The sequence below is a fragment of the Esox lucius genome, chromosome 23, assembly GCF_011004845.1.
Source record: "Esox lucius isolate fEsoLuc1 chromosome 23, fEsoLuc1.pri, whole genome shotgun sequence".
NCBI classification, from domain to species: domain Eukaryota; kingdom Metazoa; phylum Chordata; class Actinopteri; order Esociformes; family Esocidae; genus Esox; species Esox lucius.
The window spans coordinates 22,419,457-22,444,955 of NC_047591.1; the positions used below are offsets into that span (position 1 = coordinate 22,419,457).

The window sequence follows — 25,499 nt, forward strand, 5'->3', positions numbered from 1 at the left end:
CTTTTGAAAGGAGATTCTGTTTGTTTATTCCAGGAACAGGCTTTATTCAGTCCTGTAAACAGACACACTGGCATTCTACAGTAGTTGGGTGTGTGTCTGGGTGTGTTCTTCTGTGTTGATGTTGTGGGTGCTGGCGAGTCTGTGGGTGTGCCATGACTGCGCATCCCAACAGAGGTCTGACTCACACTCGGTTTACATTCACCTTCAATCTCATGAGATGGAGAGATGGTAACAGAGAGGGTTAGATATAGGGAGATTTAGAGATGAAATAAAGGCTGAAAGGGTGTGGTCATGAGATCAGCGAGAGAATGTATATGTAAATAACCATGTCAACTTTTCCTGGACGGTTCAGGAAAAGTGTTTTTGACACATTCCAGAGGCTCTGGTAAAATGTAGTGCTCTATATAGGATATATTGTGCATTTTGGGAAGCAGACAAGGAAGAAGCAACCTTAGGGATGCTCCCGTGTTGAACCATTGTTAGGACCCCTTCCTGTCGGATCTCTCACGCTGCACAAAAACAGGAAATACATTTTACACAGGAAGTAAACAGTTGACAGGCCAGGCCCCGCGGGTGTTCTGAAGACTGATGACGTTGCCACTTCCAGATCCTGCTGTTTTTGTGTGCCATGCTGTGAGGGAACAGTCACCGAAACTATTGGGATTGTGGGAAATCTGTGTGTGTGTGTGTGTTTGAGTGTGTGTGTTTGAGTGCCAAGTGAGTTTGTATTCACAACTGATGTTGCCACCATATCCTTCCTCCGCATGTAGCTACCTAGTCTAGTATATCTGTTTCTTAGTCTGGGTCTAGAGTATAGTTTATCTTAATCTAAATCTAGCGTACTGTAGCTTAGTGTGGGCCTACCCTGTGTCCTGAATGTCTTTCTGCTGTGGTCTTCTTCGGTAATGAGATGCCATTGTTCTACCGTAGCTCATTTTTCCACAGAACAGGACTGCTGCCCTCCCTGTTTTTATTAGTGGACAGGTACACTTCTTTGACGTCATCCAACCCCATCCTTATCAGTTTCCCACAGGATCTATCAGCTCTGCCTTCCTTGCCAAGTTTGGCTAGAGACCCCATCCATCCCAGCACACTCACAGTAATTTCTCATTGGTCACTATGCTCACCTAGGACAGCGTCCAGTTTCCTCGATTCCCATCAAAACAGAAATGTTTTAGCACATCTTCTGAGCATGATTAAAAGCAGAGCTCTGTAAAAAGGTCTATGAATACGGGCAAACAGATCAAGGCCTCAAGAGGTTTCAACCCAATATGGCAGTCCCATTTGATGGAAATGTCACATGAGAGAGTGGAACAGAGCGCCGGATGTTTCAGTTGGTTCTAATTCATTTGGAATGTCTAAAGTGAACAGAACGATTCAACAACATTCTAAACCTCATGGGTTTCCCAAATGGCATCCTATTCCCTATATAGTGCACTACCGTATGGGCCCAGGTCAAAAGCAGTGCACTATCAAGGAAATATGGTGCAATTGGGAAGTCAGATAAACAGATGGATGTAATTGGAGGCCTTGTGAAGGCATTGCCATAGAGACCGCCTGTTTAACCCTGGCACTGCAGTTCCATTGTGTGGCCAACATCACCAACCCGGTCTCTGTGTGTAGTCCAGCCTTGGGCCCACTGTGATACGGCTCTGCAGTGCCGAGTATGTCGAAAGTATAAAGGACTTCCTGAGAATTTACAAGCTTTTGCTTCTGTGCAAATTGGCCCTTTACTATGAAAGTAGAGCAGAGGACACTGAGTGGAGGTTAGTTCATCCATGATCTGTAGATCATTTGGCAGTTTGTACTTAGTTGTTATTGGAGGTCTGTTCTCCTGCCTTCTTCTCCCAAATCGGATATTCTCAGGGAGTTAACTAAAGATTGTCAAAATGTAAACAGTTCTAGAATAATACATCTCTAAAGACATCTTAAGTGCAGACAAGCTTTGTAATCGGATTAGGTCTTATTTATATTACTGATTTATCTGACAATATGGTATATTTATCTTGTCTGATTCATCCTACCTAAATCAAACAATGTAATGTTTTTTACTTTAATCCAAACCCATAAATTCATGAAATATCCATGACCGTGTTTTGAAATTGCATATCAGAGAACTGAGACCGTCCAGTGAATTGTTAGGCCGTGGTCATCTCATGACTTTGTTTAATTTAATGTCTGTGAGTCTTACAGGTTTTTTCATTACCTCCTCCTCCCCATTCTCCTCTGAGAGCCTCTATATAAACAGCATAGATCAAATCTGTCCTTCTGATTGGAAGGCTTCCCAGCTCACAGTGTTAGAGCCAAAACAATGATCAGGTGACGTCACCACACCACTGCTCATTGGACCAGGTCGAGATGTAATGTGTTGTTCACTTCTGTGACGTAAGACATTCCAGAGGGCCACTATAGGTGTATGTTGTGTAGTGGTGGACAATATAGATGTATGTTGTGGAGTAGGAGACAGAATGTTGTGTTGCAGTAGACAGGGTTAGAAGTCTGAAGAGGGGATGTCCTGTGAAACACAAAGGTTGCATTTACACAGGCAGCAAAATTCTGGTCTGAGGAAGCTTTCTCATTTACACAGGCAGCAAAATTCTGGTCTGAGGAAGCTTTCTCATTTACACAGGCAGCAAAATTCTGATCTGAGGAAGCTTTCTCATTTACACAGGCAGCAAAATTCTGATCTGAGGAAGCTTTCTCATTTACACAGGCAACAACATTCTGATCTGAGGAATCTTTCTCATTTACAGCGAGGACCTGGGGAGCAATTATAGTTAACTGCCTTGTAGGCGGGGTCACCACAGCAAATCCTGATGAACCAACCTTTGGCGCTCTAAACGCTAGGCTACCTGCTACCTACCTCCTACGCACATCAGTAATTTTAAAGGCAGACCGATAAAAATAGCAATTAGCAAAGTGCCGAACAGTAAGCTGCCTATGTAAACATAGTTAAAGTTGCTCTAGTTATTGACAAAGATGTGAGCTCTGTGTGTGATTAGGAGACACCCAGCGGAGTGAAGAGAGCCAGGCGGACAGTTGGGGCTCTGGTCCCAAGATGTCGCTGCTGCCTCCTGATTCAGCCAGTCAAACTCAGCCAGTCAGACTCATCTCATGGTTGTGATGTTAACTGTGGACTCCCAGCAGCCCCGGCTCTGGCCTGTAGTCTGCTGGTTGAGCGACAGAAGGCAGCCCAGGACAGCAGGGCGTTAGCCCGAAACCGGCCCTTCTGGCCCTCCATGATGACCCTCATCTGTTCCTCCTCAGTGTCCCTCCTTCCTCCTCAGTTTCCTTCCTTCCTCCTCAGTGTCCCTTGTCCTTCCTCAGTGTCCCTCCCACCTGCGTCCTTTGTTCCTCCTCATTGTCTCTCATTCCTCCTCAACGTCAAAAGTTATTTCCTAATGTCCCTTTTCCCCCATGACTCACTCATTTCCTCCCATTTCCTCCTCAACAGGTTGTTTTGATAGAAACAAGTGCTAGGTGCTAGTTATGGATACCTTTTTTCGATTAAAACGTGTTTACTACGTTGAGAATAAGGAATAGGGTGTTATTTGGGACTCCCTCCCCATTGAGGGGCTGTTCTACATGTTGATTGGGCCAACCATGGACAGACAGGGAGACAGGCGCACAGGGTGTGTCTCAGAACAGAAACCTTATCTGCGCTGTGGGAACCAACACAGTTGGCCTGGATAATCTCTTGATCTGAGAGGAAACTGAAATTGGAGAGGGGATTAGCCAGAGAGAGGGGGGGGGAGGAAGAGGGGGGCGGGGTGGAGGAGAGGAAAAGAGATGGGGATGGACAGAGAGGAACAGGAGAAAAGGTTGGAAGAGGAGTAGATCAATCCTGTCCTGTCAGGACCAGTCACTCAGAGAGGCTGTGAGACTCAACCGATCGTTGTTTCAGAGGATGTTAATGGGATTGGAGATGCAAAAAAACTCATTGGGACCACAATTTAAAAAGAACAGTTCAATGTCTTTTATGTCAGACAGAGCATACATACATTCATACATACATACATTCATTCATACATACATACATACATTCATACATACTGTACATTCATGCATACATTCATACTGTACATGCATGCATGTAGACTTCAGGTAACAAATAGGCTTTCAGTTATAGGAATATTTAAGATGAACAATGTTCTGTGAAGCGATAAGCTAAATTCATTCAATGAATTTCCTTTTCTTTTCCATGTCCAGCGGTCTGTGCTGGGGATGTACTGTAACCCGTGTCTGTGTCCGAACCGGTGAAACGGCGGTGTTGACCGCCATGGTTACCGCTTGGCGTCGGTCTGTGCTGGGGATGTACTGTAACCCGTGTCTGTGTCCGACCCGGTGAAACGGCGGTGTTGACCGTCATGGTTACCGTTTGGCGTCGGTCTGTGCTGTGGATGTACTGTAACCCGTGTCTGTGTGCGACCCGGTGAAACGGCGGTGTTGACCGCCATGGTTACCGTTTGACGTCGGTCTGTGCTGGGGGGCACCGATGATGTTATGCTTGACACTGTGTGATGTGTGATATCCCCTTGAAGTCTGTGTGGACCCAGTAGCCAGGGACGCTGGGACTAGTCTGGAGTTTCCTACCAGAGCTGGTGACTTTGTTAACAGAACAGTTGCTCCTGGTAGCACCTATGTGGGTCTCCTGTAGAAGCTTAGTGGTCAAGCACATTGAACATGTATACAAAAGGTCTCTCTAATCCCCTGGATGGTTTCTTATCCCAGTGGGGACAAACCCTGACGTTCTGTCCCTGAGCAAGACAATAAACCCTAATTGCTCAAAATAAGAATATGTTCAACGTTCACAAGGTAGATGCCGTGTCCCTGGTGCAAATCGAATCACACCAGAGTGATTTTCAGTTCACTTTAACCACGACAGCTCGAGTATCTAATGAACTTGGACATCTTATTGTGGGAGCATTTAGGCAGTGTTACTCAGACAGTGTTTTCGCGAAATATCTCAGACCGCCTGTCTTCTCCCGATGCTCCGGATACTGAATTCCCCGAGGTTGGGTTTCATAGGAGTGTCTGCAGAAGAAAAAAAGGTCAAAACGGGAGGGAACGACTGTCCACTAGCGTTGCTACACACTCCAGTCAGCTTCATATGCCCAGTTGGCATTCAGGGGCCTGTGTGTGTGTGTGTGTTTTGCCTTTGTTTGTATTCATACACACCATCAGATATCGTATGAGGCTCAGTCAACATGTAGTCCACTGTTTTACAACAGATACTACATCCTACCCACCTTATCCGGCGCCTTAATTCACAGTGCAGGAGAGAACCTCCCGTTCACTCTGTGCAGAAGACTCCCTCATCCATCTCCTGAGGTAGCCAGAGGAGCCTTGTCAACGCCCAGGGCAGGATGCCGCGAGTGACACACCCCAGGAATAATGCCAGTTAATGGGCCTGTTTGGGTGATGAGTCTTGCCCCTTTCATGTCTGCTCAGCGGCTGCTCAGTGGCCTTGGGGCGTGGCTCCACGAGTCCGGTGAGGGGGTCACATGTCGACTGATAGGCCGCGGCTCGAACGGCACCGCGTTCCCTGTGTTGTGCGCCGGTGCCATTTAAAGCAGTGGCCTGTGCAGGGGATGGGGTGCCGTTTGGGACGCGCTGGGAGACTCCGGGGAAGAGGAGAGAAGAAGGGTTCTGTTCTGTGAGCCTGTGGTACCACATGATATCATGTGCTGTGTTTTCCCTCCTAGCGAATTCACTTCTGTTTCTGGACCTTGGATATCCACATTCTAGATTCTCTCCTTCTATGAATCTCTCTTACTCTGTTTTGTTCTCTTTTTCTCTGGCTCTGTTTCCCCTCCTCTGTTTCTCTCTCTCCCACTCCCTCCCTATACCCGTCTCTCTCTCTCTCTCTCTCTCTCTCTCTCTCTTGCTCCCTCTCTTTCTCTCTCTCTCTCTGTCTCTCAGTATCCAGCGCCTCGTTACAAAGCATTGCAGGGCAGGATGTTTACTTCATGCTTTGTCGTACATTAGAGAGGTAATGACGTTTAATTGCGCTCCAGTTTAACAACCTCTGACGCTAACTGTCCTTCGCCAGCCTACCCCGGCAGACCGTTTTAGCGTTGACCATTGACAGGGAGTGTTAGCGGACAATCCAGGGAATCAGGTCGCACCAAACCGCACCATGGAATTGCTCGGGGCCTTCTACAGAAGGAAGCTCCGAAAGAAGCAGAAGAAGGGGGATGAAGGCCTGGGGAGGGGTCCAGGAGGCCTGGGGAGGTCAGACGGGGCGCTGTGCAAGTCTCCTTCTGAGGCCAATGTCAACAGCCTGGCCACGGGGCTCATCTCGAAGGTTCTCCGCTTCACCAGGTAACAGACGACTCTTCATGGAGGTGCCGTTTGAGGCTTGCAGCCAGGTTACATATCGCGGGTGAAACCCGGCTCCAAATGCACAGTTGCCCGGGGGTGGGGGGGTAGCCTCATGTTAAGGTAACGGATACTGGAGCTGCTGCTTGAGGTTTGAGTTTCACCGGCTTTGTAGTCTATGTTGAGTCTATCGTTCATCTTAGCATCATCTTAGAATCCGATATCTTACCAAATGGTAGATTGTTTTCCATTCTCAGTTGTCGTGTGAGTGAGTTCGACCTTTATAATCACTGTGGGCCTTCTGTTACCACTGTTGATCATTTATAACCACCGTCTGTCCTTCATAACCACTGCTGATCCCTCGAAACCTTTATGGTTTAATGTGTTGTAAGAAATTAACGTGAGAGAAATGGTTGAACATCCTGGAATGTTTGCTACGTGATGAATTGCTATGAGGACATAAGCAACGGGCAGCTGTCATGTTTCTCTAGGATGAAGGTGAAGATAGCATCACTTCCTGTTTATCTTCCACACTAAGTGGTGTTTTAGGATGAAGAGAGTCATGAGATATGATAACTGCTTTTCCAACTAGCAAAGCAGCCGCGAGATGTTCCTCAAGATATCGTGCAAACAGCTTGTCTTGAGTGTAGCCAAGTGATCTTGTTGGACTGTTATTGTGAAATAAAGCCTTGGGTGGTAGCCATGTTGTTTTGAACCAGAAATAGGTTTTGGTTGAAGCCAAGGAATAATCTTGGTACTTCAGGTTGTCTGGCTTAAATGCAGGGATAAGGATCCTCTAGTCAGCATCAGGCAGACAGACACAGTCGGATTCCCAAATCGCAGCCTATTATCTATAGTTCACTTCCCCAATGGGGCCTGGCTAAAAGGAGTGTACTAAATAGGGAATAGGGCGCAGACACAGTGTCGACGGCTAGGCCTCCACCACGCTCCGGACAGTTAGGACAGGATGAGAGGTGATGAGAGGTCCGTGGAGGTGGTCCCATATCAGTCCTTAGAACTTTCTGCACCATTCCAAACAAGAATCCTCCTCAAAGGAAAAGAAAAAAGGGATTTGTGTGCTTGCTTCAACAGGACCTTTAATGTCCTACTGATGACGGCTGACACGTGTTCTGTGTATGAAAGTCTGTTTGGACTTTAAACCATCAAACGTTTTCTCAGTAGTTTACAGCTCGACATAGGCTGCTTCGCTTGCGATGTAGGCAGATTATATTTGAAACATTGTGCGCAGGGTGTCTATCTAGGGGTCAAAAGACAATTGGAATGACGTCTTCAAAACTATCTTTTAAAAAATCCTTTAAATGAGAAATGCTTGAATTAAGAAAAAAATCTGCCAGTGGTGTGAGAAAATGTTGCTTCTAGTAAGACAGGAAAAATATTAACTGTGTGGTTCTAAGACAACTGGAAATCTGAACAATCCTGATATTCCCATGGGCCTCCATTAAAATATAAAAGTGTATTTTATTTCATATGTAAATCTTCAATTTATTTATTTTTGTTACCTGTTTATATGGTCAGTATGAACTGTTATATGGCTCTGGACTATGCATTAAGTTGTCTATTGCATTTAAATAAATTGTGTAACATAACACAATTTTTAACCGTTTCGTTATTAAACGTTTAGTTCAGTCCAAAAATAACCCGACCAATGCTACTTTATGATGTCAGTTTGATGTGACGATTTGGAATGGCGGGAAAGTCTTCGGATGAGACAGGAATGATCTATTCGGAAAATACAATTTGGGATGAGAAATGAGATTGGAATGATAAGTCCGTATTTGTTTATGAGATGTTGAAAGAGATTAGATTCTAGCATTCCTTACAGGGGCTTGAAAGAGTTGTTCAAGGAATAGATGAAATAGCATCCTGAAATTCACTAGGTATGTGATCATGGTTGTTCACTGGTAACACACTGCTGTTTGTCTGTGATAATGATGATCAGGATCAAATCTAAATCAAAATTAGACAATGAACGGAAGTCTGCCCAGAGTGCGGGACTACGCATTGGCCTCTTCCTCTGAGTTACAGTGTGTCAGAGATCTGCATTTAATGACGAGACCTCATGTCTCTGTCCCGAGTTGTTGTCCCAGCAGGCGACTCTCTTTGGTCCACAGGAACACATCGGATTTACTTTCACAGGAGTTAACCGTCTCTCCCTCTCTGTCTATCTGTCCCCAGACGCGGCGGATCCATCTCCAGACCTCACTCGTGGCACTCCACCAAGCTGAGTGAGGGCCACCCAGACCCCAGCATGATGCAGATCTCCCCAGGTTCCACGGGCCCTCCGTGGCACCCAACCTACCATTCCAGGTCAGTCAGTCAACCAGTCAGTCAGGCAGGCAGTCAGTCAATCAGTCAGTCAGTCAATCAGTAAACTGGACAAATTATCAGTCAGTCAAGCAAGCAGCTGAGTAAGCAACTAGTCTGCAATAAGTGAATAAATGTAACTTAAATGTATTTATTTATTATTATTTATTTTACAGTTTTTACAGATTGCTTTCGCGGTGTTGTACAGTATCCGTGGAGGGGAGAAAACCGAAACCCTCTCTAAAGTCTACAACTCATTTAATTATTTTAGTGTTTGTTCTTTAATGTATGTTTCTTCCAGGCATTTTATGCTTTTATTTGAAATGTGGTGAAATATAGACAGGAGAGTTTTTGCAGAAAGAGCAGCAAGACAGATTTGAACCCGGCTGCGGCATTGCATGTGAACAGTAGTTATCGACCCAGACCGGCTGGGCCACCTTGGGCCACGTCAAGAGGGATTTTTATCAATTTCACACGGAAGATTGTTTTGTCTTGACAGATTTTAAAGCCTTGGGACGTATTGGTCCTCTAACATAGATTAGTGCGCGACCACAATGACATTTAGCTGTATTGACGGCCTGGGGACGAATACTGTAGGAACCCGCTGTGTAAACACCTGACTCATGGAGACAGATAGGAGGAAATCAGACTCGACTCAGACTCAGAGTAAAGGTTGCTTATATTGCTGAACGAAACCGTGATCTTTGACCATAAAGCATGCCCCACAATGTGCCGTAGTTATAGAATTACAGTATATGGCATGTAGTTATCCCATAGTTATATGAGCGGGAGGTTATGCCTTTATGACTGGCACAATAAGACCTATGGTTTATATAAATTACCGGAGCATCTCAAATGGCCCCCTGTGTCCCATGTAGTGCATTAGATACAACTGGGGGCCAAAGGGAAAAGGGTGTGATTTGGGACGCTGGCCACCACATCTTGTGCTGTTTCTCAGGGAGAGCAGCGGTGTTATCTTGGACTGAGTCAACTGCCTGTAGATGTGTTTGGGGACAGGATAGCTTGTTTATCTGACCGCCGTTACTGTGTTTAGACAAGCACGTTGAGGCCCTTTCACTCAGTGATGTCAGATAATAAAGAAAAACACACACACGTCACTCACACACACAAACACACACACACACACACAAAAATAGACACACACACACACATACAGAAAGAGATTGACGTCATCTGTCTGCCATGGAGGGACATTCCTGACGGCAGCTCCCTCTTACCCTGTATCGTCTCCATGGCAACCCTGACTCCCACACTGAGCTTTTCGGGTCATCCAGTGTGGTCACAGTATTACTGATGGACTGACAGAGAGAGAGAGAGAGAGAGAGAGAGAGAGAGAGAGAGGAGAGGTGGAGATACAGTCAGAAAAGGTACACAGCAGCATGTCCTGAGGGTTCCGAGGGTGGAGGTGGAACTGGGTGTGATTGAGGGTTCTGAGGGTGGAGGTGGAACTGGGTGTGATTGAGGGTTCTGAGGGTGGAGGTGGAACTGGGTGTGATTGAGGGTTCTGAGGGTCGAGGTGGAACTGGGTGTGATTGAGGGTTCCGAGGGTGGAGGTGGAACTGGGTGTGATTGAGGGTTCTGAGGGTGGAGGTGGAACTGGGTGTGATTGAGGGTTCTGAGGGTCGAGGTGGAACTGGGTGTGATTAAGGGTTCCGAGGGTGGAGGTGGAACTGGGTGTGATTGAGGGTTCTGAGGGTGGAGGTGGAACTGGGTGTGATTGAGGTTTCTGGGGGTGGAGGTGGAACTGGGTGTGATTGAGGGTTCCGAGGGTGGAGGTGGAACTGGGTGTGATTGAGGGTTCTGAGGGTCGAGGTGGAACTGGGTGTGATTGTGGGTTCTGGGGGTGGAAGTGGAACTGGGTGTAATTGTGTTTCTCATGGCTGAGGGAGTGCCTCCGTACAAGCGATTGTGCTGATCCCAGACCTGTGACGTCCTCATCACATTCATTATTGCTGCAGAAATGCCAACCTAGACTGGGCCTCTATCCTCCCCCAGCACACACACACATACACACACATACACACACACACACACACACACACACAGGCATGCAGACTAAACACAGGCACATACACACACACACTTACACACACACACATACAGGCATGCAGACTACACACACTCTATCCCCTGCCAGCCTCCCCTCCCCCTCAAACTAAATGACCATATAAGGGCAGGAGGCCTGGAGATTTTAATACCGGCTAAATCGAAAGGGGACTGTTACTGTGTGAGACTCCTGGCACCCGTAGATATGAACCATACTTAGTGCAAAGTCTCCAGATTCATACGTATGGTATTTTGTTTCTCCCTCCGTTGCGTGTTCATTTCTTGATATTGGTGTCCGTCGCCAATCGCAGTGAATCATGGTAGTTACGGTAGGATGAGGCGGACGCTGTTCAGTATTCATCACAACCGACGTTAACGGCTACACTTCCTTATTTATGGAGTGAATGCTTCTTCACCAGCAATGCCCGAGCTTCCCAGTTTCCTGAACTTCCCAAATGACAGTTGAAATTCCATAGGCCAGTCTGCAAAATATCCCCAGTCACTGGGTAGACATCTACTGCAGACGTGATTAAATACATTTCGTGGGAATGTGTTATTTAAAGAGTACTGTAACATGTTTCCCTTCCATGAAGTTTTACTTTCTGACCTTCCTGTTGCGTTAATTGTCGACATGACAGAATGACAGTTGGCTGTCATGCGGACAATCTTTCTCATCTTCTTCATTCTTCTGACTGTCTCCTCTTCTCCTTTGTCACCTCCACCTGCCCTTTACCCCCCAACCCCTCTGTCTCTCCAGTTCATCCACTACAGACCTTTCAGGCTATGACCCAGGCTGCCTCAGGAAGAGTCCAGACCAGTACAGCTCCCGAGGCAGTATGGAGAGTCTAGGGGAACACCAGAGCCACTCAGCCTACAGGTGCAGGCCTTCTTTAACTCAGGGTTTTAAAATATGGTTTTCTTTTCTTTTTATTTTGTGTGTTTTTGTATGTATGTTTGTGTGTATGTATTTATGGCTGTATGTGTGTATGGATGTATGTGTGCTGTCTCCAAAGCTAGAGCAGCATAATACTTTAAATAATGAAATATGTTTAATAAAGTACTCTCTGCTTCACTCTGTACAGTTCCTCCTGCCAACAGTTATCTGCGTCCAAATCATCTAACAGCATCGACCACCTCCACAGCAAGAGGGACTCCGCTTACTCCTCCTTCTCCACCAGCTCTAGTATCCCAGAATACCTGGCAGCCACACCGACCTTCAGTAAGGAGAAGTCCTACTCCATGGAGATGGTTCCGCAGAGGGGCGGGGTAAATGGAGGAGGGGGTGGAGCAGGGGCGGAGGACCTGCTCCAAGCTGACATCCGCTACGTCCGTACAGTATATGACCCCCAGCAGGGCGGGCCCCAGGAGCACGAGGTCAGCTCCACCACGTTGCTACGGAACCACGAGGGTGGCAGGTTGGGGTCTCGTAGTGGGGGTGGAGCCTCCTGTTACCGTGGTAGCAGCAACAGCAGCGGCAGTAGTAACCACGGCAATAACCCGAACCGCCACAGTGTGGGACCCATCTGGGGTCAGGGTGCCGGTCGCAGTTCCAACGAGAGCCTTAAGGGGGCGCCAGCTCCTCCCACACGAAGCGACAGCTACGCGGCAATCAGGAACCACGAGAGGCCCAATTCCTGGTCCAGCCTGGAGCAGGCTCGCTCCCTCCGGGCCCTCCATAAGGGGTCCTGGCACCACTCGTCCGGCTCGGTGGCCTGTGGGTCGGGGAAGGGCTCGTATGGGGCTGAGGGCCAGCTCCACACCGTCATAGAAAAGAGTCCGGAGAGCAGGTATGGCTGTTCCGTTGTTTCCATTGGCCGCTGTTGGCCACAGTCAGCCTGCGGTGCTCTGTCTCTCTGCCTCTGGTGTGTGCGTGTTGCTGATGTTCGTTATCTTTGCCATTGACACATCCAGGGCGGTTAATTACTTTCCCTCTTCTTCGTCCTCTAGCCCTACCACCAAGCCCAAACAGGGTCAGGGCTTCCCCCCACCGCCCCAGGCCCAGCAGACCTCCCCCCAGTCCGGCCACCTGATGTTGCCCCAGGGCATCTATCAAGTGCCCCCTCCGGAGCCACACTACGCCCAGACACCAACCTGCCGCCCGGACACAGTCTTCCCAGCCCTGGCCAGAGAGAACAGCCTGAGCAGGCCGAGAGGTCCCCTGGGAGCGGGGGTCAGTGTGGATACAGGGATGGTGGTGACTGTGGAAAATGGATACCAAAGCGACTCCCAGCTCCACCCTCTGTCCCAGCATCTTGACTCTGCTCAGCCTCTCCACAGACAGACAGCCTACCCGGACCGGCTGGTCGACAGAGGCGAGGGCAGGGCAGTGCCAGAGGAGACCCAAACCAAACTGGGTCACTACCGTCCTCACTGGAAGGGAGAAGGTCAGGCCACGTACCAAAGGCAGAGCCAGCAGGGTCAGCAGGTGACCAGGAACCCCTCATCTGTTGGCCTGGAGAGGAGGGACCCCTACACCCCAGTCCAGCCACGTGGAGAAAGACCTCCCACGTACCCCCAAGTCTCAGAATACCCCCCTGAGAGCCAGGGTAGAGAGGTAGACCAGGTGACCGAACTCAGCCATAGTCAGCTACACCCTCAGCCTGCTGGGAGTATTTCCGGTAAGGTGTTCCGAAGCACTAACCTCGACCTGGTGCCAGATCCTCAGGTAGAGCAGAGGGCCCAGAGGCCTGACCAACCGAGCAGCGACCAGAGATCCAGGTCCCCGCTCCAGCATTATAGTGACCCCAGTCCCCTCCACCAACAGAGAGAGCAGAGGGGATCGGAACACCCGCTGACAAGGCTGGAGAACGCTCTAGCGGAGGTCCAGCGCTGCGCCAGTCCAGAGGGCTCGACCAGCAGCAAGAGCAGCTACCAGAGAAGCCTATCTGTCCTGGAGAAGGTGAACCGCTTTGAGCAGGGCCAGGGCAAACAGAGGAGCCTGAGCGTCTGCGCCAACCTGGGACCCTTGTCCCGCCCGTCACAGCCCCAAGCCCCGTTCCAGACCCAGTGTCTCGACAAGCCCATGGGCTACGGAGTGGGTTTGAATGATCTCCGGAACACATTGGAGAGATGCAACAGTCCCAACTACAGCCACCGACCACTCCGTTCCAGTTCCAGCTCACCTCATGGGACAACTACGGCGGCCCACGAGGGTCAACCCTATGAAGATCTGCTGAGAGGAAATTATGAACAAGCCAAGTTCCAGAGCTCCGGGTACCCCCAAAACCAGCGCCCTGACCACCAGGACCCACACCCTGGCCTGGCCCTGCAGAGGAGCAGGAGCACCTTACACTTAGGTAGCCAGGGAGGCCAGGAGGAGAATGGCTATGACAGGGAGAGGTTTGTATTTGTTTTCTGATTTCTATTGCACTTGATTTCATATACTTTTACAGTATTATCGAGTGTCTTGGAAAGTAACAGTTAAATTAAATGTAGTATTATTACCTGTGTGGTCACTACTTTAAAGGGACCAGAGCTTCCATTTGAAGGATGACCTGCAGGACCTACTAGGAACCATTCAGGACACATCTTTTAACCGGACCTACAGGGACAGCATCAAAGACGCCCAGTCCAAGGTCCTCCGATCCACCTCCTTCAGACGCAAAGATCTGGGCGTCCGCATCCATCCTGCTTCTGGGGTCAGCAACAACCCTCCTCCAGTACCAGCCAAGCACTTATCCCTGGAGAGGAAGACCGTGGCCCCCAAGACCAGCCCCAAACCCTCCATCGTAGCTAACACCGTCCCAACACCAGCCACCTCAACCAACCCTCACACCCCCAAAGAGAGGCACACCATCACCACCCCAGACCCAGACCCAGCCCCAGTCACCACAAACTCCCCTCACACCCCCAAACAGAGGCACGTTGTCACCCCGGAGCCCCAGAGTGTCTCGGCCACGGGTCCACCAGTCCCTGTTCGCATCGCGGGGCGCAAGCGGCTCACCGCGGCTCAGAAGAAGAGGTCTTACTCGGAGCCGGAGAGCATGCATGAAGTGAGTCAGGGTACTGAAGATGCCATCGCTTCATGTTGGGCCCTCAAGCTAGGCACTTAACTACCTGATGAAGCACTTGGGCTAGAATGACAGACACATCTCCGTACTCAGCAAGACAATGGATAATAAAGGTTTCTTCTTCTTCCTCCTGCAGGTTGGGTTAGAGTTGGACGCAAGAAGGAGTGCACAGCAGCAGCAGTTTGTGTTCCCAGGCACCGAGACCAGCGTGGCGGACCGCCGGAGGATGTTTGAGATGGCCGCCAGTCGCAGCTTGAGCAGCAGCTCCCAGCCCTACCAAGGTCTTCAGAACCCCCAGGCTGGCCTGGCTGTGTCCCGGCCTGAGCTCCGGCAGCTGCAGCAGGACGCCCTGGCTGACTACGTGGAGAGGAAGAGGGGCTGGAGGACGGACAGGGAGGGGGGACCGCAGCCCTGTGACCGGACCCACAGCACCTACCTCCAGCCCTTCGCAGACACCCGTAGCATCTCGTCCACATCCTCCACCAGCCTGGCCTCTCTGCAGGAGCCCCCTGGCCTAGACAGCAGCCTCTTTGGAGGGGGAAGGCTTTGCTCCACCCTGCCTCCTGGCCTTCAGGGATTCTACCCAGGCAGGGTCACTGCGCCACCCGTCTCAGTCTCCACCTCCCGCCCAGATCCCACTGAATCTGGATCCGACCGGCTGACGGAGGAATACCTGCCCACATCCAGCTTTGGTAGAGGAGAACCAGCCAAGGCCTATGAGGCCCTGCGAAGCCAGGGGTTTTCCCAGCGAGCCTTTGACAGGGCGACTCCGGCCCGGAGCTCTGGAAAGTCAGTCTCAGCGGAGGACCTGCTGGAGCGCTCTGAGGAGAGGCCTCCACCACAGCACTTCAGATCACGCTCCTCGCCGTCTGTTGAGAGGCTCAATCAGGTAGGGTACGCCCCAAATGCTTCTCCGGCCAAAACAGGCGCCCCCTCTTTTACCCTGTAAATGTGTGCGACTTGGGGGAGGTTACCTGGTTTTATTAAGGGATCAGTCTGGGTTTTTATACCAGCTCTTCGCAACGGCCACTCCCCCCGGGGTCCCCGCTAAGTGAGGTCATACACATTGAGGGGTTTTATTGGTCTGATGCACAGGAGGTGGGTTCACACAACATCCTTCCTGAGAGTCGCTGTTGTTCAGACACTGATGGTCCTGGTCAATTCATCGCCTATGTGAACGCTGAATCTATCTACTGCCTCCTGTTGATGTGTATCAGGGCATTCCCTCCTCTGCTTCTTAAAGGCAACAAACATCTGCTTATCACATCTTATATATCAGGTGGTTTGAATCCTGAACGCTGATTGGCTGATATGCGTAGTGTATGAGACAGTATACAACGAGTTTACAACGACTTCACATCAATTTCTACTGCTCAAATTGTGTTGGTAACCGATTTATAAGAGCAATCAGGCATCTCGAGGGATGGTGATGTGTCATGCCTAAGAACTGCTTTTACCAGTGGTATATTGGCCATAGACCACAGCGCCTCTAACTTTATCATCTGCTAAGTTAATGATGGAGTTGATGTGCTGGCCCTAGCGGTAGGATTCATTGAGGAGTTGATGTGCTGGCCCCAGCGGTAGGATTCATTGAGGAGTTGATGTGCTGGCTCTAGCGGTAGGATTCATTGAGGAGTTGATGTGTTGGCCCTAGCGTTAGGATTCATTGAGGAGTTGATGTGCTGGCCCCAGCGGTAGGATTCATTGAGGAGTTGATGTGCTGGCCCCAGCGGTAGGATTCATTGAGGAGTTGATGTGCTGGCCCTAGCGTTAGGATTCATTGAGGAGTTGATGTGCTGGCCCTAGCGTTAGGATTCATTGAGTAGTTGATGTGCTGGCCCCAGTGTTAGGATTCATTGAGGAGTTGATGTGCTGGCCCCAGCGGTAGGATTCATTGAGGTGTTGATGTGCTAGCTCTAGCGTTAGGATTCATTGAGTAGTTGATGTGCTGGCCCCAGCGTTAGGGTTCATTGAGGAGTTGATGTGCTGGCCCCAGCGGTAGGATTAATTGAAGAGTTGATGTGCTGGCCCTAGCGTTAGGATTCATTGAGGAGTTGATGTGCTGGCCCCAGCGGTAGGATTCATTGAGGAGTTGATGTGCTGGCCCTAGCGTTAGGATTCATTGAGGAGTTGATGTGCTGGCCCCAGCGGTAGGATTCATTGAGGAGTTGATGTGCTGGCCCCAGCGGTAGGGTTCATTGAGGAGTTGATGTGCTGGCCCCAGCAGTAGGATTCATTGAAGAGTTGATGTTGTTGCCAATCGTCACAGCCTAAGGTCTTCATGTCAAAAACACAGTACCCTCTTCTCCAAGGGGTATATGTGGAAACCCCTAACAATGTCCAAACAAGCACCCTAAAAAGTGCACCTGAATGACATTTGTAAGCACTTTGACTAGTGCACTGCCGAAGGGACAAATGTACCGATCTGTGGCCTGGTAACAGACAGGAAGTACCCGGAATCCTCTTGACTTCCTGTATGGAGCCACTAGGCCTGGGCAGGGCACATAATGATCACAGACTGATAAGACACACAAACACACACACACACAGGTCTGGGATGTAGGGAGGAGCATCCACAGATAAGGATTCAGCCTTTCCTCCTCTCCCTTCCACAGCAACAGTTAGGTCTATCAGGGGACTGCTGGTTGGCACTGGGGATGGATAGAAAGGCCCTTCATCTTCCAGAGGGATTACAGACTAGCATAAACACACTCTGCTTTTAACACAAATCCTGTCTGACTCTGTCTGTTTGTAGGGAGGGAACTGCTTCTTCGTGGGTAGAAATGAAAGAGATTTGGCAGCAGTATTCATTGGTTCCTATGCTAAAAGTGAAAATACATAAATAAAGCTGATGGGACTTATTCTCACTGGTCTGTTCACCTCACGGTTATTTACTGGTACAGTCTGTGATCCACCCTGTCTTACATATAAAGACCTATTCCCAGTCTAGTGCACTTTTAACCTGAGCCCTACTGGCCTCGGGAATGTTAAAACTAGTGCACTATCTAAGAAATAGGATAGCATTTGGGACTTGCACGAAGACAGATCAACTCGGACATTTACCATGAGAGAGGAATGACTGGTTGGTGTTTGAGATGGTCGCAACAAAGCTACGGCTAGATGGCTCAGCTGTTTTCTCCTCAGGTCTGTGTGTGTTGTTCCCAAGTAGATCACCATCCACAACCTTGGTCGGCCTGAATCCCTCTGGAATGTTGTGGTTTATTGCTTCATCATCCTACTCCTCTAGTTCCCCAAATAAACAGCTCTTTCTCTCGTACACACTCTTTCTCTTTCCCTCTTTATCCTCTCTCTTCATCCCTCTCTCTGTCCTTCACAATTCATCCCTCTCTCTGTCCTTCACACTTCATCCCTCTCTCTGTCCTTCAATCTGCATCCTTCACACTTCATCTCTCTCTCTGTCCTTCAATCTGCATCCCTCTCTCTGTCCTTCACACGTCATCCCTCGCTCTGTCCTTCACACTTTAACCCTCTCTCTGTCCTTCACACTTCATCCCTCGCTCTGTCCTTCACACTTCATCCCTCGCTCTGTCCTTCACACTTCATCCCTCGCTCTGTCCTTCACACTTCATCCCTCTCTCTGTCCTTCACACTCCATCCCTCTCTCTGTCCTTCACACTTCAACCTTCTCTCTGTCCTTCACACTTCATCCCTCTCTCTGTCCTTCACACTTCATCCCTCGCTCTGTCCTTCACACTTTAACCCTCTCTCTGTCCTTCACACTTTAACCCTCTCTCTGTCCTTCACACTTCATCCCTCGCTCTGTCCTTCACACTTCATCCCTCTCTCTGTCCTTCACACTTCATCCCTCTCTCTGTCCTTCACACTTCATCCCTTTCTCTGTCCTTCACACTTCATCCCTCTCTCTGTCCTTCAATCTGTATCCTTCACACTTCATCCTTCTGTTGTTGCAGGACTTTGTGGCTGGAGGAGATCTGAGGTTGTTTGAGATCCTCTCAAAAGAACCCTGTGTCTTCACACACAATGACAACAACAGGTCTGTAACAGCAATAAAACTCTGGGGGTGTGCCTCAATCACATATAGACCTGTTATATTCATACACTATTGACCTGTTATATTCCTACAATATTAAACTGTTTGGGAACAATAACTAATGTTTTCAGAATGTCCTGCCCATCTCTACCCCTGGTTAAACAGCTGTTCATGGGAACCCAATTTGTCAGGCAGACGTTATAAGCAGAAACTTAATAATATCTACTTATAAAGACAAAAAATTTCAACTAGGCACAAATTAGGCATGTAAACACTGTGAAATAACCAACAGTAGTTATGTGCCAGTGTTTTCTGTTTTAGTCGTCTCATGCAATAGTAATATTCTGATGTTTTCTCTCAGAGAACTGGGTTTATGACGAAACTGAGCAATGGTTTTAAACAGCAGACTTGTAAGGCAATGTGCCTTGCTTCTTCGCCTTAATTGGTCAGTAGCTATATTGGACAGTTCTGCTGTTGTGTTCTCTGCTATTTTGGACCTGTATAGCCCTGGCTGCAGCAGAACCATTGGCATTTAGTAGGAACCCCCGGGCATAAAATGAGGAAAACATGTAGAACCACCTGGTATAAAGGGAGGAAAACATATAGAACCTCCTGGTATAGACGGAGGTAAACAGATAGAACCTCCTGGTATAGAGGGAGGTAAACAGATAGAACCTCCTGGTATAGAGGGAAAAGAACAGGGATGAAAAGTATCTGGGATACTGGTGATTGGGAAAGAGAGGTTCACACGCAGTTCACACTCGTCTTGTCTTCATGTGTGTTTGCACGTGTGTGCGCCCTGTGTTTTTCTCTCTCCAGCTGCGCGGAGACCCAGCGCTCAGACCGTCCCATGACAGCCTCCCAGGGCCAGTCCCAGACAGCCTCCCAGGGCCAGTCCCAGACAGCCTCCCAGGGCCAGTCCCAGACAGCCTCCCAGGGCCAGTCCCAGACAGCCTCCCAGGGCCAGTCCCAGACAGCCTCCCAGGGCCAGTCCCAGACAGCCTCCCAGGGCCAGTCCCAGACAGCCCATTACCGGCAGAGCCAGGGACCATCCCAAAGCAACACCTCCATCATGAGGAGGGACAGGCAGAGGAACCCAGACAGGCAGCGTGCCCTGAGCGCCTCCGGCCTGGCTGCTTCTGTGGGCCTCCCCTGCCCCTTTTCACCGCCAGGGACCAGCCCCAAAACCAGCTTGGGCTGGGAGGTTCGTACAGTATCTCTGGCTGTCATATTTGTAGGTGTACTTTACAATTTGTTCGTGCATATTATTTTCTCAGTTGCAGGGCTAAAACCACAAAACCTACCACGACTTACAAAGCTTGGAAATGTGCTGGCAGACCATAAAAAAAATATATATACACAGTGGATATAAAAAGTTTACTCACCCCTGTGAAAATGCCAGGTTTTTGTGATATAATAGAATGAGACAAAGATAAATCATGTCAGAACTTTTTATGTGACCTATAATAGGTCACATTAAAACCCTAACCCTAACAATTCAATTGAAAAACAAACTGAAATCTTCGAGGGGGAAAAATGAAAAATAGAAACCTTACAATAACCTGGTTGCATAAGTGTGCCCACCCTCTTATAACTGGGGGTGTGGCTGTGTTCAGAATTAACCAATCACTTTCAAACTCATGTTAAATAGAAGTCATTACACACCTGCCATCATTTAAAGAGACTCTGATTAATCACAAATAAAGTTCAGATGTTCTAGTTGGATTTTCCTAAAATTCAAAAGCCATGGTCCGCAGAGAGCTTCCAAAGCATCAGAGGGATCTCATTGTTAAAAGATATCAGTCAGGAGAAGGATACAAAATAATTTCCAAAGCATTAGATATACCATGGAACACAGTGAAGACAGTCATCATCAGGTGGAGAAAATATGGCACAACAGAGACATTACCAAGAACTGGACGTCCCTCCAAAATTGATGAAAAGACGAGAAGAAAACTGGTCAGGGAGACTTCCAACAGGCCTACAGCAACATTAAAGGAACTGCAGGAATTTCTGGCAAGAAATGGCTGTGTGCTACATGTGACAACAATCTTCCATATTCTTCATATGAATGGGCTATGGGGTAGGGTGGCAAAAGAAAAACAAAGAAAAACATCCAAGCTCGGCTGAAGTTTGCAAAAAGAAACATCAAGTCCCCCAAAAGCATGGGAAAATGTGTTATGGTCTGATGAAACCAAGGTTGAACTTTTTGGCCATAATTCCAAAAGGTATGTTTGGCGCAAAAACAACACTGCACATCACCAAAAGAACACCATACCAGTGAAACACAGTGAAGCATGGTGGTGGCAGCATCATGCTTTGGGGCTGTTTTTCTTGAGCTAGAACCGGGGTCTTAGTCAGGGTGGAGGGAATTATGAACAGTTCCAAATACCAGGCAATTTTGGCACAAAACCTTCAGGCGTCCGTTAGAAAGCTGAAGATGAAATTCACTTTTCAGCATGACAATGACCCAAAGCACACATCCAAATCCACAAAAGCATGGCTTCCCCAGAAGAAGATTAATGTTTTGGAATGGCCCAGCCAGAGCCCAGATTCCAATTGAACATCTGTGGGGTTATCTGAAGAGGGCTGTGCACAGGAGATGTCCTCGCAATCTGACAGATTTGGAACGCTTAGAAGAGTGGGCAAATATTGTCACGTCAAGCTGTGCCATGCTAATAGACTCCTACCGAAAAAGACTTAGTGCTGTAATAAAATCGAAAGGTGCTTCAACAAAGTATTAGTTTAAGGGTGTGTACACTTATGCAACCAGGTTATACATTTTTTATTTTCCCCCCTCAAAGATTTCAGTTTGTTTTTCAATTGAATTGTTTACGTTAAAGGTGGAAAAAGTTCTGACATGATTTATCTTTGTCTCATTCTTTTACATCACAAGAACCTGGCATTTTAACAGGAGTGTGTGGACTTTCTTTATCCACTGTATATATATGTGTGTGTGTGTGTATATATAAATATACACACACACACACACCACTAATACTTTTTTACACCACAACCACGTATGAATCTCAAAGCATTTCAGTTGCTATAGACATGAATGGGAAAATGTAATCCTGTCCTTGAAGCTAGAAACAACATTCACATTTTCAAATGTACAGACTAACCTTACTTTTTAAAAACCATGTATACATTGTGGACTACGACTGTCTGGGGAATTATTTAGCATTCTCTTCGTTGAGGTTTTCTGTGTCCCTGTCATCTGTTCTGGCTGGCCGATGTGTCCAGTCACATCCTATCATGTTCTTATCCATTTATTGTAGCCAGACACATTTCTCAATCAGACAATAAACAATTTCCCTTCGTTCAGGCCAGCGAGCGGTTGAGCCTGGCGAACATGGACGCCATCTCCTTCCCCAACCTGAAGCACAGTGACGATCCCAGGGGGAGCCCACCTTGTCAGAACCAGGCCCAGCTGAACTGGACCAGGCATGGCTCGTCAGACACCTCAGAGGACACCCTGAGAGACTTCCCTCTGGAGAGGGAGGGGTCTTGCCCTCAGGCTCCAGTCACTACACCAAAGCCCACACCACCCCCGGTGCTGCCCAAAACCTCCCCACCCCCACCCAAATCCTCCCCACCACCACCACCACCCAAAACCCCGCCCTCTGCCTCCAGACCACACCCTCTGCTCTCACTCCGCATCTCAGAGTCCAACCTGCAGGAGACCCCAGGCGATCAGGCCGCCCCTCACACCGTCACCCTGCAGGACTACGACGAGGTGTTCCTCCAGGAGTCACCGCCGCCTCCCCCGCCTCCTCCCACTCCCCCGCCGCCCCCCATCAGGGAGACGGACATCACAGAGGACTTCCCTCCCCCTCCACTGCCCCTTTTCCCTCCCTCGGCTCCCCCAGACAGGGAGCAGGACCCGGAACAGAGAGAGGACCGCCCTCCTCAGCCAAAGTACTTGATTCACAGAACCAGGTACTCATAGCACCAGCTACAACAAAACCATTTATATGAGGAACCAGGTACTCATAGCATCAGCTACAACAAACCCATTTATTTGAGGAACCAGGTACTCATAGCACCAGCTACAACAAAGCCATTTATATGAGGAACCAGGTACTCATAGCATCAGCTACAACAAACCCATTTATTTGAGGAACCAGGTGCTCATAGCACCAGCTACAACAAAACCATTTATATGAGGAACCAGGTACTCATAGCATCAGCTACAACAAACCCATTTATTTGAGGAATCAGGTACTCATAGCACCAGCTACAACAAAGCCATTTATATGAGGAACCAGGTACTCATAGCACCAGCTACAACAAACCCATTTATTTGAGGAACCAGGTACTCATAGCACCAGCTACAACAAACCCATTTATATGAGGAACCAGGTACTCATATCACCAGCTACAACAAACCCATTTATTTGAGGAGCCAGGGAATCATAGCACCAGCTACAACAAACCCATTTATATGAGGAACCAGGTACTCATAGCACCAGCTACAACAAAGCCATTTATTTGAGGAACCAGGTACTCATTGCACCAGCTACAACAAACCCATTTATATGAGGAACCAGGTACTCATAGTACCAGCTACAACAAACCCATTTATTTGAGGAACCAGGTACTCATAGCACCAGCTACAACAAACCCATTTATTTGAGGAACCAGGTACTCATAGCACCAGCTACAACAAACCCATTTATTTGAGGAACCAGGTACTCATAGCACCAGCTACAACAAAGCCATTTATATGAGGAACCAGGTACTCATAGCACCAGTTACAACAAAGCCATTTATATGAGGAACCAGGTACTCATAGCATCAGCTACAACAAAGCCATTTATTTGAGGAACCAGGTACTCATAGCACCAGCTACAACAAACCCATTTATATGAGGAACCAGGTACTCATAGCATCAGCTACAACAAACCCATTTATATGAGGAACCAGGTACTCATAACAACTACAACAAACCCATTTATTATGAGGCAACAATACGCTTTCTTTTAAGGGGCATGTTCATTCGTACCTTTTGTGTGTCTAGATCTCCAATTCAACATTGTTGTTGATTGTTGGATCTGCTGTGTTTTTTTCGGATCCATGCAGTTATGAAGTCCTGGAGGCTGTGGTTCTAGAGAAAAGGCCATCCATTCCCTCCACCAATTCCCCCGAGACAGCCTCCTCCTCCCACCCATTTGCCTCACGAAGGCCCAGCCTGACCCCTGAGACCCCAGCCCTCCAAACCACACCCAACAGCAGTCTCCCAGAGCCCCAGCAGGGGCCTAGCGAGGAGGACAGCCTGGGGCCAGATTATCACCTCCTGGCCAGAAGGGAAAGGTCTGCTGTGGAGCTGAGGGTGGAGGCCCTGGTCAAACAGCTGGTGTCCCAGGGTGAGAAGAGCCTGACCCCGTTGCTGGACACCTGGGCCAGCAGCGGAAGGACGTGTGCCATGGACCTCATGGAGGAGATCTACCCGGCAGGGGGAGGGAGGTTGCTGTGGCAACGCCGTAGAAGCAGCACCTGGCTGGAGAACAGGTGGGTTAGTGGGGCGGTTCTAGTTACCTAAAGTGGGGCCTCCAGGGAATGAGGAAGTGTGTGTACATTCGCTTGGTGTGTGTGTGTGTGTGTTTTATTCATGTTAGTTATCTAAATTAATGGTTAGACAATTTCATCAGGGTTCATTAACATCAGGTAAGGTCTAACAAAGGGATTATTGTTGAAGCTGATTGCAATAATCTGTTTATTGTTTTAGATCCTTGTTATCACAACACAGCCCTTCTTAGATTTCATAATAAATCCTTACTTTCAGGAAAGGGGTGTGGAATGAAATCACATATTAGGATAGTTATGTAAGCAATTCTCCTTAATCTTAGTGTTTTTACTTGATATCAGGTTAATAATAAACACTATTTGGAGTAAATTATATCTTACCTCGTAAGTTCTTTTTTTAAGTCACATGCTGTATGAAGAAAGACAGTTAACATTAACAAGATGAAAATGGACTCTAATGCCAGTGAATGATAACTGTTGTTTAGTGCTCTGCCCAGGAAAACGACTGTGTGAACAAAGTCAGATCACATCAGACCGGCTCTGTGGAAGTGGAAAACCAGCGCCCCCTACTGACCACATTTAACATAGCAAGTCAAAGAACACAGTCATAGCTTTCTCCTTCGCATTCCAAACTCAGCTTTTTTTTTTTTATCTTTCAATATATATTTTTATGCTTCACTTGACAGATAAATTGGGTAACTGCTGTTAATTATTAAATGCATTATTACTATAGCTGTTTTGACGCAGAAATGGCCAATACATTTGGGTGATTAAATTCCTTGGTGACACAGGCTCCACAGGTCTCGTGTCTGAGAAGGTTGACTTTGATTAAATGCGACCCGATTCTACAGTGGAATGTTGTTGTCAACATTAAATAGGCCAGTACCAGTCAGGGTACATTCCTTATTGCAGGGCGGTGTGTGTGCGTTTCACTCAAGTAACCCCACAACTCCCACAATACCACAGTAATTGTTTTGGCATTGGTGTGTGCCAGTACGCCACGACTGAGAGGACATTCTGGGGTAATTAGGTTCCTCGCCTGGACAGTCGGTGTATTTACTGGTTATCATGTTTCAGCCTGGACGGTCTGTGTATTTACTGGTTATCATGTTTCAGCCTGGACGGTCTGTGTATTTACTGGTAATCATGTTTCCGCCTGGACAGTCTGTATTTACTGGTTATTATGTTTCAGCCTGGACAGACGGGAGTATTTACTGGTAATCATGTTTCAGCCT

General features: G+C 48.2%; 1 protein-coding gene across 4 annotated transcripts in view; it reads left to right on the forward strand.

The window, feature by feature from the left end:
• shroom3 (shroom family member 3) overlaps positions 1–25,499 on the forward strand; it is a 54,359-nt gene that overhangs the window by 24,754 nt on the left and 4,106 nt on the right. For 3 of the 4 annotated variants that reach the window (XM_034290097.1, XM_034290098.1, XM_034290100.1), the window contains 10 exons: positions 8,518–8,649; positions 11,471–11,590; positions 11,796–12,500; positions 12,661–14,052; positions 14,180–14,705; positions 14,860–15,612; positions 18,656–18,738; positions 19,555–19,939; positions 22,064–22,677; positions 23,821–24,249. In XM_034290097.1, the coding sequence (XP_034145988.1) occupies positions 8,518–8,649; positions 11,471–11,590; positions 11,796–12,500; positions 12,661–14,052; positions 14,180–14,705; positions 14,860–15,612; positions 18,656–18,738; positions 19,555–19,939; positions 22,064–22,677; positions 23,821–24,249 (5,139 nt within the window). Of the gene's footprint in view, positions 1–6,044; positions 6,325–8,517; positions 8,650–11,470; positions 11,591–11,795; positions 12,501–12,660; positions 14,053–14,179; positions 14,706–14,859; positions 15,613–18,655; positions 18,739–19,554; positions 19,940–22,063; positions 22,678–23,820; positions 24,250–25,499 lie in introns of those variants that run through there. The other variant, XM_034290099.1, reaches the window with a different exon arrangement.